Source organism: Volvox carteri (assembly GCF_000143455.1).
Source record: "Volvox carteri f. nagariensis unplaced genomic scaffold VOLCAscaffold_26, whole genome shotgun sequence".
NCBI lineage: Eukaryota > Viridiplantae > Chlorophyta > Chlorophyceae > Chlamydomonadales > Volvocaceae > Volvox > Volvox carteri.
Window position 1 is genome coordinate 252,126 of NW_003307569.1, and position 20,594 is coordinate 272,719.

Consider the following 20,594-nt stretch of genomic DNA (forward strand, 5'->3'; position numbering starts at 1 on the left):
CGAGCAGTGTCAGAGAAACCTAGGCAGCCAACTGAAACAGCATCAAGTTCGGTGTAGAGGACTAGCTACACTACATGCCTCACCTGTTTAACGGTGCAAGTATCAATCGCGGTGCGCAGCGACCTCAGCAACTCAAGCAACTCCCGGTCGGGTTTCAGCGACGGATGCTGCAGCACGTACCGTGCCATGCCGCCATAGTAACCGAAGAGGTCCTTCACGGTCACCTCCGTCACCATGTCGTACATCTTGCTGGGGGCATATAGTGGGGGGGGAAAGCGAGTGGCTGTACACCACTTATAAAGGCTTTACACATGGTCGACTTAAGTAATATCAACCCTGATTCGCTGTACTATTGCATAAATTTCAAGTTACAAACTCAAGTCTAAGAACGTTACGAAAGTACTTTCAGCATTAGTTGCAGCATGCACCACGTGAGCTAGCCCTCCTCCCCACTCGCCCCACACCCAGCACCTGCGGCAGTCAAGCAGCTCCTCGAGCTCCCAGAGAGGCATGTACAGCACGTTCGCGCCTTCTTTATCCATCTCCTGCAGCCCGAGGGAGGGAGGGAGGGAGGGAGGGAGAAGTACAATGAAGCACAGACGATTGCAAGGAAGGGCGACAGGCCTACGTTCTGGTCTTTCCTGGCCATCTAGTTCGTTAGGAACGGATACACTTAGGCAGCAACTAACGGACGAGTCCAGGACGCTGCATGTCGGGTGTGCGAAGTCAGCAATGGTACACCCTCTGATCACATCTCGGCCCAAGATGCTAACCTTCATCGTTGCATGCACGGGTGCGGTTAACAGCACCATGTGCGCCGCAGTGCTGGTGTCGGGCTGCACCCCATCTGCAAAGTACCTGACGGGATAAGGTAACGAGATGTCGAGGGACAAAATGGACCCAGTGAATCCAGGAGGTCCCAGGTATGTAGCAGCTGGGCAAGTGCAGAGCATGGCCTGTAAGCACATCATCCATCAGCTCCCTGTCACGGCAGCACTAAATTGCCTGCCACACATGCATGTAGGCATAGCTAGCTAGCTAGCTAGCCAGACAGCTAGCGAGCATGCATGTACATACATATGTACATGTATGTATATGTAAATGCGTATGTATATAAATGTATATGAATGTATGACTGAGATTACACTGTGGGCCGTGAGAGCCGAAGCCAAAACACCAATACAGAACACATCCGCTCTGCAGCACCTCCATCCGGGGGATGGTGCTGCAGTGAAAACACGATGGGCTCTCAGGTCCCGCTAGAGCTAGTCCACAAGCCCTCTACCCCCCCAAAAAATACAACCAACGACGAAGGGAACCCAAGGGAAGGAAAAAACGAAAAACGAAAGAAGTCGGCTAGGCCAGCCCGGGCAGGGGTGGGCTCCTGATACACCTAACAAGCCATTACAAACGTCGAAAAAAGAAAGGCTAAGAGCACTAGAAACCACAGGATGTCTTGCAGCCACCTTACGACAACTGACCTCCTCTGGGCTGGTCCAGGGGATAAGTAACCAACCAAAGAAAAGGGACCACGCACAAGCCTGATAAACAATGCAAGGGCTCGGGATAGACCAGCGAGACAACATACGGGATAACGCTGCCACAACACACAGCTCCTAGGCCCTCCAGGACACCGCAGGGGGAGGATAAATGTATGATGTATCAGTGTGCTGTGCTGCACCAGTAGAACCCACCAGGAATCACGATTGCGAAACTGCCGTCTGAAGGCTATGTTGTTGCCGACCCGGACCTCGCCTGTCTCATGCATGTAGCACCACTGTTGACCAGAAGGGGCAGAACAAGGAAACAAATGTAAACAGCTCCTACACCAGCACACCATACAGTACTACAGTACATGTGTAACCCACCAGTTTGTCACGGCTTGAGCGATGCTCCCAAAGGATATAGGGTGGTGGCAACGGGCTGTGCAGCAGCCGCATTAGCATGTAGTAGAAGAAGTAGCTCTTACCAATCCCAGGTGTCCCAGTAACTGCACCAGAAAACACAAGGGCAAGGGCAAGCATTGGACATCAAGCACGTGGAGTGAGTGATCGACAGCAGCAGAACAGACATAGCTTTACAGAGGGGCTCTGGTGCTTTGAAAAATGAAAAAACGAACCGCATTGATTGTTCTCAGAGAGTGCAGCAGGCTAGTACCAGCCATGAGCTCGTCAATTACATGTAACAAACATCAGCTGGCCCCAACCTGCACATATACATTGCAACCCACATGCATTAACAAGCCACAAATGATGATGTTGTGATCACCAGGTGAATTGGGTCCTAGCTGTATACACCAGTCGCACGGCAGGCAACAGCAGGGAACGACGTGAGCCTCACCAACATGCTTTCGATTCTCCGACGCGTAGATGACTGTGAAGAGGTTAGGATAGCATTTGCGCACGTAGAGCTGCCTCTTTCCCCCATGCAGGGGGAAAGACACGTCGCCGCTGCCCACGGTGAGCAGATCACCGGCACCCGGCACTGCCAGGGTACGCAATGTAGCAATAAAACGCGTGGCGTCCTCCTCCAAGGAAATCGCAGCAGAATGATCTGCGGATGTGGCTGCTTAGCATGCATGAAGTCGAAAGGCAGGCCAGGGGGCGTTCCAATTACCATAGGATTAGGCTAAGGGTTTCTCCCCGGTTATGATTACCAAGGAATCAGGCCCCCTTAAATGTCATGCACCCAAAAGGGCGAACAAGAGGCAGGATACATAGCTAGATGGGCGCTCTGAGCCTTCTTTGCGTGCAGGTAGATAGGCAGGCCAGAGCCACAACACTGCCAAATCTGTTAGCGCTTCACTATCTACTGTAAGGAAATGGGGATAGAAAGCATCCAGCTCCAAGAAGTTAACGTAAAAATGAGGCGAACTCACCAGAGCTGGGACCCCGTGGCGGGGCAGCAGTTGCCGCACCTGTACATCAAAGAGGAAAAAAGAGGGTGCATTACGCAGTTAGGTCATTTGTCAAGACATAACAGGGGTATGCTCTTTTGGCAAAGGAACACACAGCTGACCAACGGTTCAGAAGACCGTGCATGGTATGCAGTGTAGCGAAGAAGCGCGTGACATTCTCGTCCAGAACCACTGCGCCGTTCAACCCGGAAAATACCCTAAAAATGTAATATGACTAAAAAGAGACAGCATATGTGCATGTACCAAGGAAATATAACCCCTGCGTTTGTTTTTCCCCCAGCAAAATGATTTGCACTTCACGCAGGTGCAGCTGTCTGGGTGTACCTCCCCTCCAAGAGGAAGGAAAGGCGTCAGCTGTGTGTCACTCACCCATACACTACAACAATCGAATAACAAGCGTTGTTCCTACGTACAGCGGGTGTTTCTATCGCGAACACAAACAAGCAAACAGCGGTGCTCGTCGGGAGCCCAGTCACAGGCCCAGCCGCAGCGAAATGACGAACCCGAGAAACTCCCAACCCAGTCTAGGAATGCCACAAGCAGCTAAGTTTGCCGATGCATGCCTGTTTCGATTGCCTCCTTCAGGGCGTTGTGTTGCCGGAGGTTAACAGGGTGTTTCCATTTGGCCGCACACTAACTTTTGAACATTATCTTTAATGTGGACTTAGTGTGTGGCTATTGAACAGGTGTTTCCACTAAGCGCCCCGGAACCATACGACAGGTTGCTATTAAGGCACCAAACCATTGTTATAGTAAGAGTGGGTGTAATTTAATGCGCAAATCATTACAATTTGGTCGGCTGATAGCTGGAATGTGGGAATTCGACCGGTCCTGCTCGGAATTCCACAGGTCAATGGGCTATTTGCGACAATGGATAAAGGAAATAGAAAAGTCAACGTAGGGCCTTGAGGAGGGAAAATGGCTGACTATGAATTTTCCCGCTCGGAAGTTAATGTCCAGTTTGAAAGTTATCAGCAGGTCTGAGGCCCTGATAACTAGTGTGCCACTAATGCGGACTTAGTGTCCGAAGCGTTTCCACTGGGCCCTTCGGCTTTTCGCGTACGGAGCCCCTTTTACGCGATTTTTTAGAGAACTTTTACTTTCTATTAATGTATTTAACTGTTTTCTTATCGCCTGGGTGATTCGCTGAGCCAGGTGTGAGAGTTTTTGAGCTTAATGTTAGTGTGCGGCCAAGTGGAAACACCCTGTAAGTTGCGCTCGCAGGTCATTTACGTCGAGACGACGAAATGCGCCTCCTGCCTCAGCGCTCACATCGTAACCCTCCCTTTCAAGAACTTCGAGTATGGGAGCAATCGAGGCCTCAGTCTCTCCGTCGACTGCAGCGATCGCATCGCGTACAGTCGGCATTAGAGCAGAAGTTCTGCGAGGCTACACCACAGCGGTTCCTATGGCATGTCTCAGCGGGCTGACCCTGCTAGCGCAAAAGCTCGTCCGCTCTCAATAGCAACGCTTAAACAAAGTGAAGAGAAAAGGCTGGGGTTGTTTCTGCGGTTAGCTGTAAATTCAATTGTTTGGATTGTGAAGGCGCACACCTGAGGAGCTGTGTTGTGAAGATATGCATTTTGGGTAGTACGACACACGAAGCCCTCTATGGTTTCCGGAACCGACACGAGTAAGCACTTGCGACTGCGCAACGCGCTGGCACACCGCGGCCTTTCGCCAAAAAAATTACATACACTTGTACACGCGCATTTTGAGAATCGCACGCGCGCACCCGCGCGGTAAAATTCGCTCCTGGCTTTTGGGGCTTCTTGTACGGACCGTTTATTCGGCACAGTACGACCGGACACGATTGTGCGAGAGGCTGCTTAATGAAGACGCGCATTCACATAGACACAAACACAGGAGCTGTTATCTGTCCCACTGGGTCTTTCACAGAGCTAGTCTTACATGCACAACGAGCTTGCAACCGTCATTCACGCTGAGATTCCGTTAGGTCGTCAAAGCGACACTTACAGTCGCTCCACGACCCGTGCTCTTGCGCGTGGCTAGGGTTGATGTTCTCACACACAGACGAGAACAGATCCCCCACGTCCAGACCGCCGTCACGACCGCCGCGGGTTCCGCCCGGCAAAGTATCTCCTCGCCTCGACAGAGCCCACATCCCGGGCACTGAAAACATAAGTACGAAAACTGCCCCTAGGTAGGTAAGAGCAGTCACACGAGCCGCGGTACCCTCCATCGCTGTGGGAATCGAACCCACAACAGCCACCAGGTGTCGGATGAAAATAAGTTCATCCTATCCAGGCCCAGCACATCCTTCACCGCCGCCAACTTCATGCACATCACCCCCGCAATGCCTGTACGTCTGGCGCAACCCCAACCGTGTGTGGGGCCCTTCCTTTGACAGCACCGCCGGGCCCATGTTGTGTACACATCCTAAAACGTTTGCAAGCTGTGGCAGATCTCACCCTCAGCAGTAGCAGTAGCAACAATGCTTGCAATGAAATACCTACCTTCCGCGACCAGCACCTGCTCTTCGAGGACGACCTGCACAACGGGGAAGGGAGAGGGGAAAAGCAAAAGCGAGCTCATGCGCTTGCAACCATTAATTTCTAATCCCGTCGAATCCTGCTGGTGCATATTCTGCCATTGGGGTCAGCCGTTTGCTGCCGGTGAGGGTCGTGAGAGGAGTCGCTAGCGACGAGTACCCTTGGATGAGCTTGTGGAAGTAGTTCGCAAGGCCCAAGAAAACGGCATCGATTTTTCGGGGATCCAACTTAAGTCTATCGTGACCAATGATGTGGCCTAGGAAGTTGACTTGGGGCTTGTTCATCTCGCACTCTTCACGCTTTGCACAGAAACACGCCCCTTTGAGGGATTCGAGTACGGCACATGTGCTCGAGGTGGCTGGTCGGATCTTTCCTGAAGATAAAAAGGATATCGTCCAGTAACCAGCGTCGATGTGCTCTTTGAGCACGGTGTTCATGACTTACCGGACATTCGTCAACCCGAAGCACAGCACTTTTTACTGGAACGTTCAGAAGGGTGCTATGAAGCCGGTTTTGGGACGTGGTGCGGATTTGATGGTAGCCGCTTTGTAGGTCGAGGGACGAGAACATACTCGCACCCTGGAGTTTGTTAAGGAGGTTGGTGATGTTTGGAAGTGGATACCGGTTTTTATGATGTGATTTTGTTAAGAGTGCTAAAGTCAAGGCACATGGGAAGCGAGTCGTCCTCCTTTTGTGAGGACGGGTGCATCGAACGGTGACTTCGATTCTTCGATGAAGCCTTTGGCCAACAAGTCAGAGAGCTGCTTTTTGGGCGGGGCCTCAGGGGAAGCGCCCAGGGGGGCCCCCACCCTGTAGGATTGCCCATGTGTGTGTGTGTGTGTGTGTGTGTGTGTGTGTGTGTGTGTGTGTGTGTGTGTGTGTGTGTGTGTGTGTGTGTGTGTGTGTGTGTGTGTGTGTGTGTGTGTGTGTAACGGACCAAACGTATTATCTCGCCCGGCTCAAACGCGTCATTGGTTGGTATGTTGGAAATGTAACGGCTGCTGTACGAATTACTTACAGCAGTTCGCATCCTGGTTCCGGAGCGTCGCTTGTACTCTGGGTCAGTTAAAAACATGTGTGGTCAGTTAAAATCATGAGTCTTTATGAAATGTTCTTTTGTTTGTTCAAGGAAGTTGTCACTTAGCCGGGGCTTTTGTAGGGCTCAGGTTGTCCCGTAAGGGTGAGATGCCGCCAACCGGAACCACTGACGACTCCGGCGTGCCACTCTTAGAAAATGGAGAACTCCCACTTCCTAAGGGAACTTGGAAGCGCGAGCTGCGGTTTATATTTATGATGTGTATAACAGGGGGGTGTATCTTCGCCCGTGGCAGCTACCCTGCGAAACCCTGCCTTCCCCGGTATTTCGGGGCACCCTCATCCAGTCACCCTAGTCAACTTCTCAGTGGATCGCTCAGGTTCCGCACCCACCACCAGCATCCAACAGAATCTGCCGGGTCGACAGCGGCCCAACTCCGTTCCTGGTCGGCTCGCAGGTTAACTTTATCCCAGGTCACCACCGTCCATCAACGAGGGGCGCAATGCCTTCCACCATATTTATGTTGGCGCTGCCATGCATCGTCACGACTTGCAGTTCTCAGGTAAGCGAACAGCGAAGATAACCATCCTCCTGTATCAGACTTAGAAACGAATTTCATGAAATGTGTACGACGGCATTTCTTATGGTCGATACGTTCGGAGTTCTTGTGGTAGTCGCGCAAGCACGTGCGGTGCAGTCGAAAGCCCATATAGCTAATGTTCCTTTGAATGTTCCCCCAGACTATGGTTGTCACAGACCAGGTTTTGGTTGGACACCTTGTGCTATGAGCATTCCGTTAATTACGGTAATGACTAACATATCCTGATTACTGTTACTTGTGATGCATAGGCGGAACAACTCCTGCCGTACTATCGTACGTCGTACCCCAACAAGGGTATATCCTTCCTCTGGTTAGTTCCGTCTAGGCGGACATTTGGTTGTCAAGAACCAAGTAGCCAATTCACATTGTATAATCGTTTCCGCTTCGTATTATTCGTATCTCGATCCGACTACTCGTTACACCTTGGGTGACCCAGCTTGCGGCAACACGGTGCGGTCCTGCACGGAACGGTTAGCTAGTTAGCTCTCGCGCATCGTCTCTATCTCCTGTGAAGTCTAGTAATGTTTTACATTCCAGACTTCTCAAATGAGGTAAGTTAAATGCTGAGTACGCTTAGCCCAGGAGTACGCTTAGCCCAGGAGTACGCTTACCCCAGGGGTAACTCTTTGGCGATGGTCGCCAGAACGTAACCATCACCGTGAATAGGAGAACCGTGCTCTACCGCACTAACCCTCAACCTGCTATTTCCCGCCATCTCCTTTTTCCCATCCTCCCAGGGACCTGATGTGGTTCTATCTTTTCGGGTGTTCCACTGCGCTCGATACGCTGGGCAGCCAAGCGTACGGTAATGACTGGTGGTTTCGGGGCGGTGGTGTCGGAGTTCTTCTGGGAAATCTAGCAGCGCTTCTGCTATGTTCTAGAATCCATATAAAAATCCGAAATTATACGGTACGACAGAATTAGACCCGTTCCCGAAACCAGAAATACCCCGTTTGCCGATGCCTGTTGTAGTCTCAGAGCTCTCAGCAGGAAAAGTTAGTTTTCTGGCCGGTTAGTTCGGTAGTTGGGTCGGTTCGGAGTCAAGATGCTGGTCGTTGGATCCTGGATTCCACCTGACCACGATTTTGATTCGCACTTCCTGGGTCCTAATAACCATAACATTACTAAGCCGCGGATGGGCCCTCACACATAATTTTCAACGTTAGGGCCGCATCGTGCTCTCAACCATTCACGTGTTACCACCCGTGTCTCATCTCAACCCACTTTCCCCCTCCCCCAAAACCCAAGTTCCGATAATCGGGTTTGATCGGCGTCACCATCGAATCCTTTTCGATGTCAGCTGGCGCATCTTACATGCTCCTTTCGAAGCATGTCAGCCCCGCCCTGATGGGGGCGGTCTTGGGAGCGGTGGCAGCGGCGGCGATGGAACAATGAACAAAACAGCGCCGGGCCATGTATCCTCAAGACGGTCAAGGGTGGTGAGTACACGTGAGTGCTGTGCGGGCAAATATGGATCGTGGGCATGGCGGGCCCGATACATACACTACAGTTTTTCTTAACCAACTCCCAACCTTGTTTTCGTTTACCTTTATTTGCATCTTAATCTGTACGGATATCCTCAAGGACACACGAACACACGCATAGACATGCGGCCCTTATTCTCCCATATTGCACCTGTACCCGGCTCTCCCTCCGCCGATTTGGTTGCTTTCCACGCCTCATGATTCCCCCTCTTGGCGCCATTCGGACGTCCGGCTTCAGGTCGCAGCCATACTGCTGGACGGCCATAATCTAGAGTTTTACCGTTGGCCAGCTGGCGATGTGAACGAGCTCTTGGAGCGAGTCCACAAGACCATCAACATGGTGGCAGAGGGCTGGAGCCATGCATGATGCGAGGGTGCACTGCCCGGATGAGACAGAGGCGAGCTTCAAGTATTGGGGAGTGCTGTTGCGCTGCATCACTGCCACCTAGTGAACCGAGGGAAGGGAGGGAGGAAGGGAAAAGGGGGAATGCTTTAAAAGGGGTGGAGTTTGGTGAAAAGGTGAGAGCTTTGGACTGTTGTGAGAAGGTGTATGGCGCTGCGTACCTTGAGCTGGATACAGGGACGGTTACGTGTGCACTGGGGTCGTTTGTGCACACGCCTCCATTTAGGCTGTGCGGCCAGATGAAATCGGTAGGTGTCTCTGCTTGCATACAACCAGACCACTCGTGAACGGGTGAGCTGTGGGTGACACCACTGCTTTGCTGCTAAGGCGGCTCCTGCTGCTCCGTCACTCGTCATCATACAACGTTGCCCATGGCCAGCGCGCATCATATGCCCACACCAAGGAGGGGTGCATATGGCGACGGTTTAAGAGGCACATAGGGGCAGTGATTTTTTTTCATTTAGGGCGGGTCTCAATTTATTCCAACCTAAGTAACAAAGTTGCTAGGGTCGCCGTAATTTATTCCGTACGTGTGGGGCCTGTTTATTCCTTTTAAGGAATATATTACTTAAAAAAACTGTGTAGGGGCCCGCAGGGTAGGGGACATGGGTTACTAATCATGATACATTACTTGAGTGATGGCTGCTTGATGCGCCGCAGCCGGCCAAGGGTCCGCCCAATTATCTTCATACGGACGAAAGGTTTCCTCAGTTTTCACGGACGGGAGGTTTCCTCAGTTTTCACGGACGGGAGGTTTCCTCAGTTTTCACGGACGGGAGGTTTCCTCAGTTTTCACGGACGGGAGGTTTCCTCAGTTTTCACGGACGGGAGGTTTCCTCAGTTTTCACGGACGGGAGGTTTCCTTGACGTGCTGCGTTTTCTGCTTATGGGCGGTTCTATGGATGGAAGGATTTCCGGTGTTTGGCACCTGCTGGTATGGCTCTGGTGCATGGCGCAATCCTGTCGTGTGCAATGTGAGCAGCGTATAATGGGCTGATGTGCGGTGTTTCCTTTTCTCCGTGGCTTTTAGGCGTTGTAGTATTGCCCTTGGGCCTTCGGCTCGTATGGGTAGTCTTACAGGTATGGGGTCACGCACCCCCCAACCATGTAACACACACACATGTGCTTTAGTAAAAGTTACGGTTAGCCACATGTGACATGGAAACTGCAGCCTGACTGCCGGCTCAAGACCTGGAATCGTGACGATGATTGGAATCGTGCACTGCCAAGTGAGCACGCAAACTCATCTTTTTGTGCGCTCCCCGGTGGGGTTAGGGAGCATGCAATAAAGCCGAATCTAAACTAAATAGAATTCCTATAACAGGGAATATAATTCCTTCAACTGGAGGACGCGCTGGAGGAGCAATAGCGGCGTTAGCGAAGCAGGCTGGGGTAGTGGTATTGGAATCTCTGGGGTCTGAAAGGGGTTATATTTTAGCGAGGGCTCACGTGTGCCCCTCGTGCGCGCGTCCAGGCTTAGGCACCTGGCATCAGCGTGGGGGGGGATAATGAAAGAAGCCCAAACGACCCGTCCAATATGTCGACTGTCACCTTGACGTTCATCGTGTTTCTTAGCTTCGTCGTCTCGACGGGCTACTTTTGCTGCTCTTGAGGCTTCAGCAAGGTCGGTTTTACAGCCCGCATTCCCATTCAGCGTATCGGTCCTTAAGTTGCCTCTCGTCCGCGTCAAACGACTTCGTCCTGTCCAATATGATCGGCCTGATCGGTCCAAGATGGAGCGGTACACTCCGCCCTGCGTGAGGATGAGACGACGCGGACGTGCGGCTGGTGTCATGCGGCATTGCGCGCGGTACGGCGCGGTACGAATGGAGGAAGGAGGATGGAACGTGTGGGGTCCGGTGGACATCGGATATTCCCTGGCCTTTTCTTCAGTGGCTTACCTGCTTGGCTTTTTAGGTGCTTACTTCGTTGTCATCCTTCAGGGGCGGGGTACGAGCAAACCTCTAAAACTCATCACAGATCAGCGAACAAGACGAATCGGACGTGACTAGGGGAGACAAGCAGATTCAGAGGGCGCGCAGAAGAAAAGAAGAAAGGACAAGAAGAGGAGGAGGAAGGTAAGGGAAAAGGAAAGGTACGGAAATCACGCTGGAAAATAGATTCCCCAGCCACTTGGCTCATAAGCTCTACCCTATATATCAGGAGGTTCCACTTCAAAGGAATATGTTCCCTTTTGGTTGCTCTGTACCGCAACATCGCGACCGTGACCAACCGCATCCCGTATCGTGCGCAATCGAACACCGGCTCCACCGGTGTTCGCAGATTGCCCCTTCACATCCTTCACACCCAACCCACCCAACCCACCATCCGGTTACAAAAAGCATCATGAAGTGTAAAACAATTCAATACACACATCAGTAATGTACGGCGGTAACCTCCCATTTCTTAAATTCATTCACCCGAATATCCGCAGAGACAGAGGGTTCAGCATTCGCCACCAATCCAGCGTGCGAATCTGGTCCATCTCCTGTGACCGCAACTCCACATCTCAGCAGCTAGCCATAATCTCACGCTCCCGACAAAGTCGGGGATCTCCCCAGGAATCAAATCCAGGACCTTGACCCGCTAATTGCAGTAGTGTCAACCAGACCATATATATCTATACACACATACACATATACACGTTGGGTGTGTATATCGGCGGTCTCACACCCACCCACCCGTAGCTAGCCCCGAAACCACGGAGAGACGCCCTGAGTCTCAGGGAGCGCTCGGGACCTCACAGGTGCACCCTAACGACCTTAACAACCCCAACAGAACAGCGATGACAACCCCCACAACCGCAACCGCCGCAAACACCGTGGATCCCTGGGCGCTAAATGAGGATGGCAGCGCGCGCGACCCTGCGGCATTTTGTACTGCGCTTCTAGGGGGTGATGCGGAACGTCTGAAGGGCTTGGAGGCCCAGTTCCCCGAGTTCGTGAACCTGCTGCGAGGGGACGACCTGGGGGGTCTTCAGGACATTTTGAAACGTGCGATGCAGGTGCGTGTCTATGTATGTATGTATGTATGTATGTATGTATGTATGTATGTATGTATGTATGTATGTATGTATGTATGTATGTATGTATGTATGTATGTATGTATGTATGTATGTATGTATGTATGTATGTATGTATGTATGTATGTATGTATGTATGTATGTATGTATGTATGTATGTATGTATGCATGTACACAGTATCAAGTCACACACTCAACCAGTTGGGGGGCGGCAGTTGGGGGCTCTCTTCACTATCGCTACAGATCACAACCCGGTGGCGCCACCGCCGGCGCCGCGACAGTGACTAATTCATTTTTACCCCTATGTCATATCCCGACAACGTCGCCCGCCTCCATGGCACCTGTGGGGGGTCACATCTTCCCCAGCTTTTAATACCTCTTTCCCTTCCCCACTTCTTAGCAATATATACCAAGAGAGCTGAGGGGCCCCACTTCGGGGACACTTTCCTTCTCCCAAGCGTCCTTCCGCTGATCTGTACGGCATCCTGATCCCTCCACCACCGGCCGAAAAGTATTGCTAGTAGGGATGTGAGATTCAGCTGAATGGGGATTTGGCAACCTTAATTACGTAAGCTTAAAAGCGTAATATAGTAAATTACTGTAATTTACGGTTTCCACGGCCTGGACCCTGGACCCTTAATTTAAGGTTGCCGTACTAGTGTACGATTTTGGATTTTCAGCACAATTTCAGCGTTTTCACATTCGCAACACCATTCTTTACTTATTTACATATTTTTGACATCAGTTTGGCGCTTGTACAGCCGACTTGGCGACTATCGCCTTTCCAATTTGAACCATGGCTGACGCGGGCACGACCCCCGGCACCGGCGCGTATGGCGGCGTTGATACTGCAACACCACCTGCTCTTAAGGACCAGCAGCAGCATATGAAAAGGGCACCACGCTGCTCGCGTACGCTTTGCCCCCTCGCAACGGGGATTTCGTTAAGCATTGAAAGCCGTGCATACATACTCGACCACGACACCTAATACCGTTGCAAACCAGGACTACTTGTCGTGTTGACTACTTGACTTGCTCTTTTGCTTGGTTGGGCGGAGGGAATCGCGGGTTTCAACCTGCATTGTTGGACTCTTTCACGCTTCCCCCATGGCTGGGTTTGTGGTGTGTTCGGAGGAGTGGACGGGTCAGCGGCACCCTGGTTTGCAGACCGGCGGAACCCGTAAGACCCATGGGTCTGTTAAGCTTTTAAGGTTTCTACCCCTCCTGAGGGACCTTATTACGGCGAGCCCTTAATTTTGTAAATTACGGCCAGGTCCAATCTTAATTTCGTAATTACGTAACCTTAATTCCTTAAAACGTAAAAACGTAAAACGTGAATTCCCATCCCTAATTGCTAGTGTGAAAACGCCATTTTCCTTGGTTCCACGCCGTGTGTGCTCGATGGCGCTGTCCAAACGGCTTTATAGGCGGAGAGGGCGCGCATGGAGCGCATGGCTCAGCGGTGGCCAGAGCGGAGCATCGACGCGCAGAGGGCGTCTGCACCGGTGCCCAGGTATGTATGTATATGTTTACGTGTGTCTGTGTGTTCGAGTGTTTGGTTCGTGTGGACGAAGGTGTGGTGTTGGTGGTGATGGTGGTGGTGGTGGTGGGGCGGTGTGTGTGTATATGCGGTACTGCTTATGTGTGCATGTGTGTTAACGATCTGAGCCGCGCTGAGTCAAGTGCATATTTGTGTACGGGCAGATGTGGCTTGCTGTTCGGGGGAGGGGGGTTGATGAGAGGATGAGGAGACACAGGAGCAATTTGATACACAAAAAGAACAAGCCTCCCACCAAAGCTCCCCTTGTTTGGGGCGCAATTCATGGAGGGATGGATGAGTGATCTGCTGGCCTTTAGGGTGGAAGGGGTTGTTTAAAAATTTACCCTGGACGGATGAAAACTCATCATCCAATTTGCATCAGCAAAATCATCTTCAAATCCCCAAAAAAACAATCACCAGATTCTCACGTACACACTTGCACAGGGGGGTGTAAGCTATTTTCAAACAGATCTAATCCCGGTCGGTCACACATAGATGCGAGATCCACGTTGGAAAATAAACACCGTGTCCTGTCCTGTCCTGTCCTGTCCGGCATTGCCATGACGCCGCCTTTACCCGCTTGGGCCCGCCTGTTCAACTTCCCCTGGGCTCTGGACTGCTGTTAGCCTCGTCGTACATTGTCGTACCGTCAGGATTTACGTTACGTGGGTAGCAACATGACGCACTCACTTACATACAGATACGCACACAGAGAGATGCGAAACAGACACGCAAACCATCACACGGTTGAGGTGCTTGCTCTCGTTGTCTTGGATGCCGTACAGGGATACCGTACAAGTGTACAAGCAGCTGGCGGAGGCTGGCCTCGAGTACGGACCTGCATTCCGGCTGCTGCGTAACGTGCATGTGCCGCTACAGCCCGACAAGTAAAGCTGGAGCAGTAGCTGTCGCAGCTGCCCGGTCACCTCAGCTTCTGGCGACAAAGGGCCTGTTGGCGTTGGAGGACTGTGATAAAAACCCGAGGCACTCGAGACGGATCCTCGATGCCTGATTAGGCAATCGGAAGAGATTGGAATGAGGGGTGCGCAACTAGAGGGAATCGAAGGAGAGGGAGGGAGGGAGGGAGGGGGGATTATGGAAAAGACGGATTGAGAGCCTGTCCGGTAGAGGGACTGGTAGGTAGGTAGCTAGGGAAGTAGGTAGATAGGTAGGTGTATAGATAGATAATAAAGCAACCGGAAGAAGGCGGCCTCCATTCCGCTGGTTTATTCTTGTTTGTCATCGGGTTTTGAAGGGTCCTACATTCCGTACACCTTGCGTTTCCTGGAAGACTATTTGGTTTTGTCGGTTTGTTGGAGGTTGGAAAGTCAATAATGGGATCGGCAGAGCGGCCGCTGCATCCAAACTTCTAAGGCTTCGCGGCGTGGTTGGAGCAAATCGGATGACCGGTTAATCGGTTGCTTCCAAAAGGGATGATATATTGAATCGATACGAATCAACTCCGTGCAGCCCGCTTCCATGCAGCCCTGACTCCATAACTCTTTAGTTGAATTGATAAAAATCAAAGCCCGGTGTAAACCCAAATGCTTTGTAAAGGCAAAAAAAAATAAACGGACGGTTCGTCGGATTCTGTGTTGGATTCAGTTCGCATGTGCATCCGTACGTCCGTATGCGTCCGTACCTCCGTACTAGTACTAAAAGTCGCATAATCCGGCCGTATCGAAATCTTTCCTTGTCCATCACACCGCAGTCCACCTTACACTCCAACCGTAGTAGCCGCAAACGCAATGTAACGCATACTTTTGCCTCCCTCTTCCTGCTCCCCCTCTTCCTGCTCCCCCTCTTCCTGCTCCCCCTCTTCCTGCTCCCCCTCTTCCTGCTCCCCCTCTTCCTGCTCCCCCTCTTCCTGCTCCCCCTCTTCCTGCTCCCCCTCTTCCTGCTCCCTCTCCTCCTGCTCCCCCTCTTCCTGCTCCCCCTCCTCCTGCTCCCTTTCTTCCTGCTCCCCCTCCTCCTGCTCCCCTTCTTCCTGCTCCTACTCTTAGCGCATTCAAAGGATCGCACCCAGAGCTTCTGGTGAGCAGAAAGGGCCATAAGTTCAGCAGCAGCTCGGAGTAAAGATCGAGGCGCCCGGACCTTCTGCACATTCGTCAGCTCTGCACCGTTTTTCCTAGAGGTCCCTAGGGGCGTCCTGTTCAATACCACCACCTTGCAATGCCGCCGCGCTGTGTACGCCACCCTCGGCCCACGTCATACCCTCTTCCCCTCCCCCCCAAACTCCCCAACATTTTCGTAGTCCTGACCATCTACCTGTCCTTTCCTACTACCTGTCCATATTAACCAGCTGGGCTGCTCGCAGCCAACCTTTACATACCCCTTCCCCTCCCCCCTCCCCCGCCCCCGCCCCCAGCCCCTCCCCCGGCCCCTCCCCCTTCCTCTCCCCCCTCCCCCTTCCTCTCCCCCCTCCCCTTTCCTCTCCCCCCTCCCCCTTCCTCTCCGCCTTCCTTTCTCGTCTATCTGATCCGGGCGGTGGTGCATCTGGAGCAGGCTCAATCCGCGGTTCCACAAGGTCTCAGTTCGTTCTAGTCATGTTTGTCTGTGTGTACGTTCTGTTGGCGGACGCGTGTACACACGGTGTGAAATGGCGCATCAGAGGAGAGGGACTTCGAGAGGACCACCTCCTTCTTCCTGTATCGAAACTCCGCGGCCTCCAGCCTTACCACCTTACCCGCATAAGCAAAGAATTACGAGAAGAGGAGAAACCAACATCACATCCCACTGCGATGCCGCCCACCCCCCCACAACACACCTTTTCGCGTGTCTTAATAGGCAGCCGTCCCCCCTCTGGTCCAGCCAATGCGAGCTGATGAGTTCAGCCAGTACTGCGTCCAAAACGTAATCCCCGCCATCCCATCCCGCACAACCCGCCCCACACACCTAGCCACCCAGCCCCCCTTCCGTCCCTCCCCCCCGTTCGTGTCCAATGCGCATTATTTGCCGTACACAACGCGAATCATCTTTTGACATTGTACGGTAACCGATAGCAGTACTCTTAGTTGCAGTACTGTAGCTGTAGTGGCAGTACTCGACAAAACCTCATCCGCCTAGCAGTAGCGGCTTTCCCCACGACGTCGATGTAGCAGTAGCCTTTTCCTCGGGCGTCTTCTTCAAGATGTTCATCATTCCTTGTACGGCACCCCCTAACGCCGCCACCGCTACGGGCCAAGGCTGATGAACGCGTGCATACATACACACACAGACAACAGATGTACTGCACAGACACACGACGGCGCTGGCGAAGAGGAAGCGAGGCAAAAAACAACACCAAGAGCGGCAGCCTCCATGCTGACGACTTCACTGCCTCCAACCCCCATAGCCACCAGTTCGCCCTGCCTTCGTCGCTAGGAGGGGAAGGAGGAGGGGAGGGGAAGGAGGAGGGGAAGGAGAAGGAGGAGCCCCCCTACGTGCCTGAGGGCTGGGAGGCAAGCCAGGGAGGGCACTCCTGTAAAGTTCTTCCCTCCGAGCTGCCACAGCCTTCTTTCTGACCGTCTTCTTTGCCTCCCTCCCCCGCCGGCCCTCCTAATCCGCCCGCCAGCCTACCCGTACGTCTGTTCGCCTGCCTGTCTGTCTGCCTGTCTGTACATCTGTCTTGCTATCGGCCAGGCGCAGACTGACGCTAAGATGTGTGCGGAGAGGTGCTCATCCCAGGTGCCATCCTCTACACCTTTCCCACTCCCCCCGCCCTTCGCGTAACCAAACTACGTCCAATCTATAAGTGCATCCAGCCATAACGAACAGGCCCTGCACGCATACATACAGACGTACATATGTATACGCTGCGAAGTGCCGCATACGGCAAGCCGTCTTTCGCCTTTCCAGCGGACATTCCGAACATCGCCACATTATTACCCCCTTTTGTCTGTCAGTATATATGTACTTACTGCGCGGACGCGCCTTGCGTTTTGCGTCACTCAGCCGCCCCCTCCAAGCACGGATACCAATACCTGTCAGCCTAATGGAGGGTAGGACTTGGTAACAGTCGTCGTCATCGCCCTCGTCGTCGTCGTCGCAGTAGAGTAGTAGTAGATTATTGGGATGAAGAAAAGAAAGAGAGAAAAAAAGAAAGAGAACAGAAAGAGAACACTACACATCGCCACACCGACAAGATAACTCGCGGCGGTCAGGGGGTGGTGTTGTCCAACCACATCGTCGGTCCTTGTCTTCATCCTTCAGATTCCCACCGAAGCAAATGCTGCGGTTGCGGTTACGAATGCGCGGTTGCCTAAATCGATGTGCGCTTCTTCGGAGCGTAAAGGTGTGCACCTGTTTCGTAGTGCTGAGGAGGAGGACGAGGTCAAGACCTTCCTCCGAACATACAGTTAGTCCGCTTCACATAACCACCCTAACCACCATCTACATAAACGTAACCCCCGAGCCCCCACAAACACATTCCATCACCTCGTGGTTTCTACACACCCATTCATTGCTTTCCACATACACACATACCTACTTACATACATAACCACACCACACCACACCACACCAACGCCAACGTCAAGTGCCCTCTAAATTGCGCTCTAAGGAACACACACAGAATGCTTTGCACAGAAAATCGAGCTATGCCACGCAGCTACACGCGCACAGACACGCAGACAAATGCACGTCCGACCACCTGCCGGGACACCGCGGGATCCCCCCAACCCCCACCCACCCCACACACAATCCACCCACGAGTCGCGGGTAGCTGCCTGGCCCTTACAAGCCATACAACACCCTAGAGGTCTAGCGGCCCTTACTTGACGCTCCGAAACCACATCAGAACACACCACAAAGCCTCTATCACACTTTTTTGCGTTGAAACACGCAGTCCACACACATTCCCCCTTGAGCTGACTTGCCACCACATCACATGCATTACGCTGCACATTGACGCCGCAAGAGACCCATCACGGGACTCTTGAGAGAACTGTACAGCGCGCACACCGCAAAGCAGAAAAAAAGCAAAAAAAAAATTGCGACAACGACAACGATAACAACAAAAATCCCAAGCATGCTGCTTCCTCACTGCGCTGGTCAAAGGCCAGCGCAAGGTAACCACACGAGCACATACGTACGTACATACATGCACGCACACACAATTACATACATACACGAGCACATACGTACATACATGCGCCCCCGCCTGTTCATCCGTCCATGCAGCACCACCCATGGTTCTCTGCGTGTGTAGTGTCGAGTTCCGCACTACCGCCAAAATTCGTTGACGTTGAATGCACCACGCAAACCCCGTCGCCATTCATTCATACATACATACATTCATTCATTGGGATTTCGTTACAAACATACAAACATACAGCCTTCCAACATACCGCCTTCAACATTACTGTTGCAACATACACCGCTTTGCTAGTTTGCTACAGCCGCTATGCTACTGCTCCTCCTCCTCCTCCTCTCCCTTCCTCCTCCACAGCTGCTACAGCTGCAGCTGCTGCCACTACGACGGCTCTCGTGGCCACTCTGCGGCGCCCGCAGTAGCAGCATCAGCAGCAGTAGCCGCTGCCGGCACCGCCGCTGTCCGGAGCCCCCCCTCTACCCCTACCATGTATTACTACTCGCTCCCCTCGCCCTTCTTGCACACACCCGGCTCAAACCAGGACCGCCCCCTCCCCCGCCCCCTCACGTAACTGCCTCTCCTCCTCCGCCTGCTCCTCCCCCCTCGCCGCACACGCTTGAGCCCCCTCCCTCTCCCCCTCCCTTTCCCCTTCCGCCAACCCATCCCTTGGCTGCAAAACCCCCTCCCCCTCCCCCTCCTCCACTTCCGCCAGCAAGGCCTGCAGTCTCCGCAGCACCTCCCCACTGCTGGGACGCTCCTCGGGGCGCTGCGCCCAGCAGTCCCGGATCAGGTCCCTCAGCGCGGGGGGACACAGCGGGCTGCCCACGTCCGGGAGACGGGGGCGGTCGCCAACAACTGCCACCTTGAAACCCACCACGGCTGTACGAACACCGCTCCAGGGGTGTTGGCGGGTCACCATCTCGTTAATCATGACGCCAAGGCTGTGTGCAGGGGTGTGGGGGGGGAGGGTGAGTCCGTGGGGTCGGAAGGGCGTGGGTTGGGGTGGGGGGGGTTTGCGTGCGAGCGGAGTGTGGGATGCGCGCGTGTTTGGAGTTGGAGAGGGAAATACAGGATGGGGTCGTGCAGAAGCAAGGCGTGTCAACAACCCTTTCAAAACACGTACACAGATACACCGACAAGCACACAACGCATCTCCTTTCCCACTTACTCAGTCATTTCGAAACGCATTCACATACATACATACATACATACATACATACATACATACATACATGCGGCTACCCAGTCACTCAGTCCCTCCCGTTCCCGTACATTACCTGTACACGTCACATGCGGCCGTGACCTTGAAGTCGTTACTCACGAAGCACTGAGGGGTTTGGAGGGGTGAGTGTGCAGGGGGGAGTGTGCAGGGGTGAGTGTGGAGGGGCGCGGGGGGCGGGAGTAGGATCAGAGGTCGGGACGGTAGAAGGGTCGAGAATTACGCGGCGGAGGTACGGCGGAGGTACGGCGGAGGTACGAGGGTGATTGTGACAATGATGATACTGAGTTGCCAAGGGATAGACCGGATAGGCGGAGGTACGGCGGAGTTCGGTGGCGGCTGGAAGGGACCTTCCTGGCAGGCGTGTAAAGAGGGACCTGTTGGGACAAATTGCGGCGTTCGTGTGCAGCGGACATCATCAGCATACATACGTGCATACATGCATACATACATCCGTACGAACGTGCACATGCATTCATCCCCCGGCATTGTTGGTCTCCATCCGCATCCCCTCTCGTCTTCGGACGTACCTCCGGCGACATGTAACATGTCTATGCGCGCGTGCGCGTGTGTGTGTGTATGTACGGCGCCAGGGAACGCGTCGGGACATCAGACGACGAAGTGCGGCGACGTCCGCACGCGGGCCCATGACCAGCCAGCCACAACGAAGGTGCGCGTAGGTATGTATGTATGTGTGTACGTATGTGGGATGGTGAGAGGGGTGAAAGGCGGGAGAGGAGGGGAAGTACGGTCAGTTCGGTCAGTTCGCGGATGGAAGGACCCCAAAAA

The 20,594-nt window shown here is 53.1% G+C and overlaps 3 protein-coding genes across 3 annotated transcripts in view; 2 read left to right on the forward strand and 1 right to left on the reverse strand.

Moving 5' to 3' along the window:
- Positions 1-6,986: 6,986 nt before the first annotated feature.
- Positions 6,987-8,918, forward strand: VOLCADRAFT_92415 (uncharacterized protein; the record flags this gene model as incomplete). Its single annotated transcript, XM_002951797.1, has 5 exons — positions 6,987-7,028; positions 7,316-7,377; positions 7,805-7,872; positions 8,316-8,506; positions 8,790-8,918. 5 exons carry the CDS (start codon positions 6,987-6,989, stop codon positions 8,916-8,918), a joined length of 492 nt encoding a protein of 163 aa, XP_002951843.1.
- A 2,821-nt stretch (positions 8,919-11,739) lies between these two features.
- Positions 11,740-18,152, forward strand: VOLCADRAFT_105254 (uncharacterized protein; the record flags this gene model as incomplete). The annotated part of the gene is made up of 5 exons (XM_002951798.1): positions 11,740-11,958; positions 13,403-13,488; positions 14,301-14,402; positions 15,519-15,549; positions 17,707-18,152. The coding sequence occupies 5 exons, from the start codon at positions 11,740-11,742 to the stop codon at positions 17,854-17,856; spliced, it is 588 nt and encodes a 195-aa protein (XP_002951844.1). The 3' UTR covers positions 17,857-18,152.
- Positions 18,153-18,896: 744 nt separating this feature from the next.
- VOLCADRAFT_117985 (uncharacterized protein) overlaps positions 18,897-20,594 on the reverse strand; it is a gene marked incomplete at both ends in the record, with an annotated part of 4,779 nt that continues 3,081 nt past the window's right edge. The window contains 4 exons of the mRNA XM_002951884.1: positions 18,897-18,990; positions 19,246-19,527; positions 19,864-19,913; positions 20,336-20,356. Coding sequence (XP_002951930.1) covers positions 18,897-18,990; positions 19,246-19,527; positions 19,864-19,913; positions 20,336-20,356 — 447 coding nt within the window. The remainder of the gene's footprint in view (positions 18,991-19,245; positions 19,528-19,863; positions 19,914-20,335; positions 20,357-20,594) is intronic.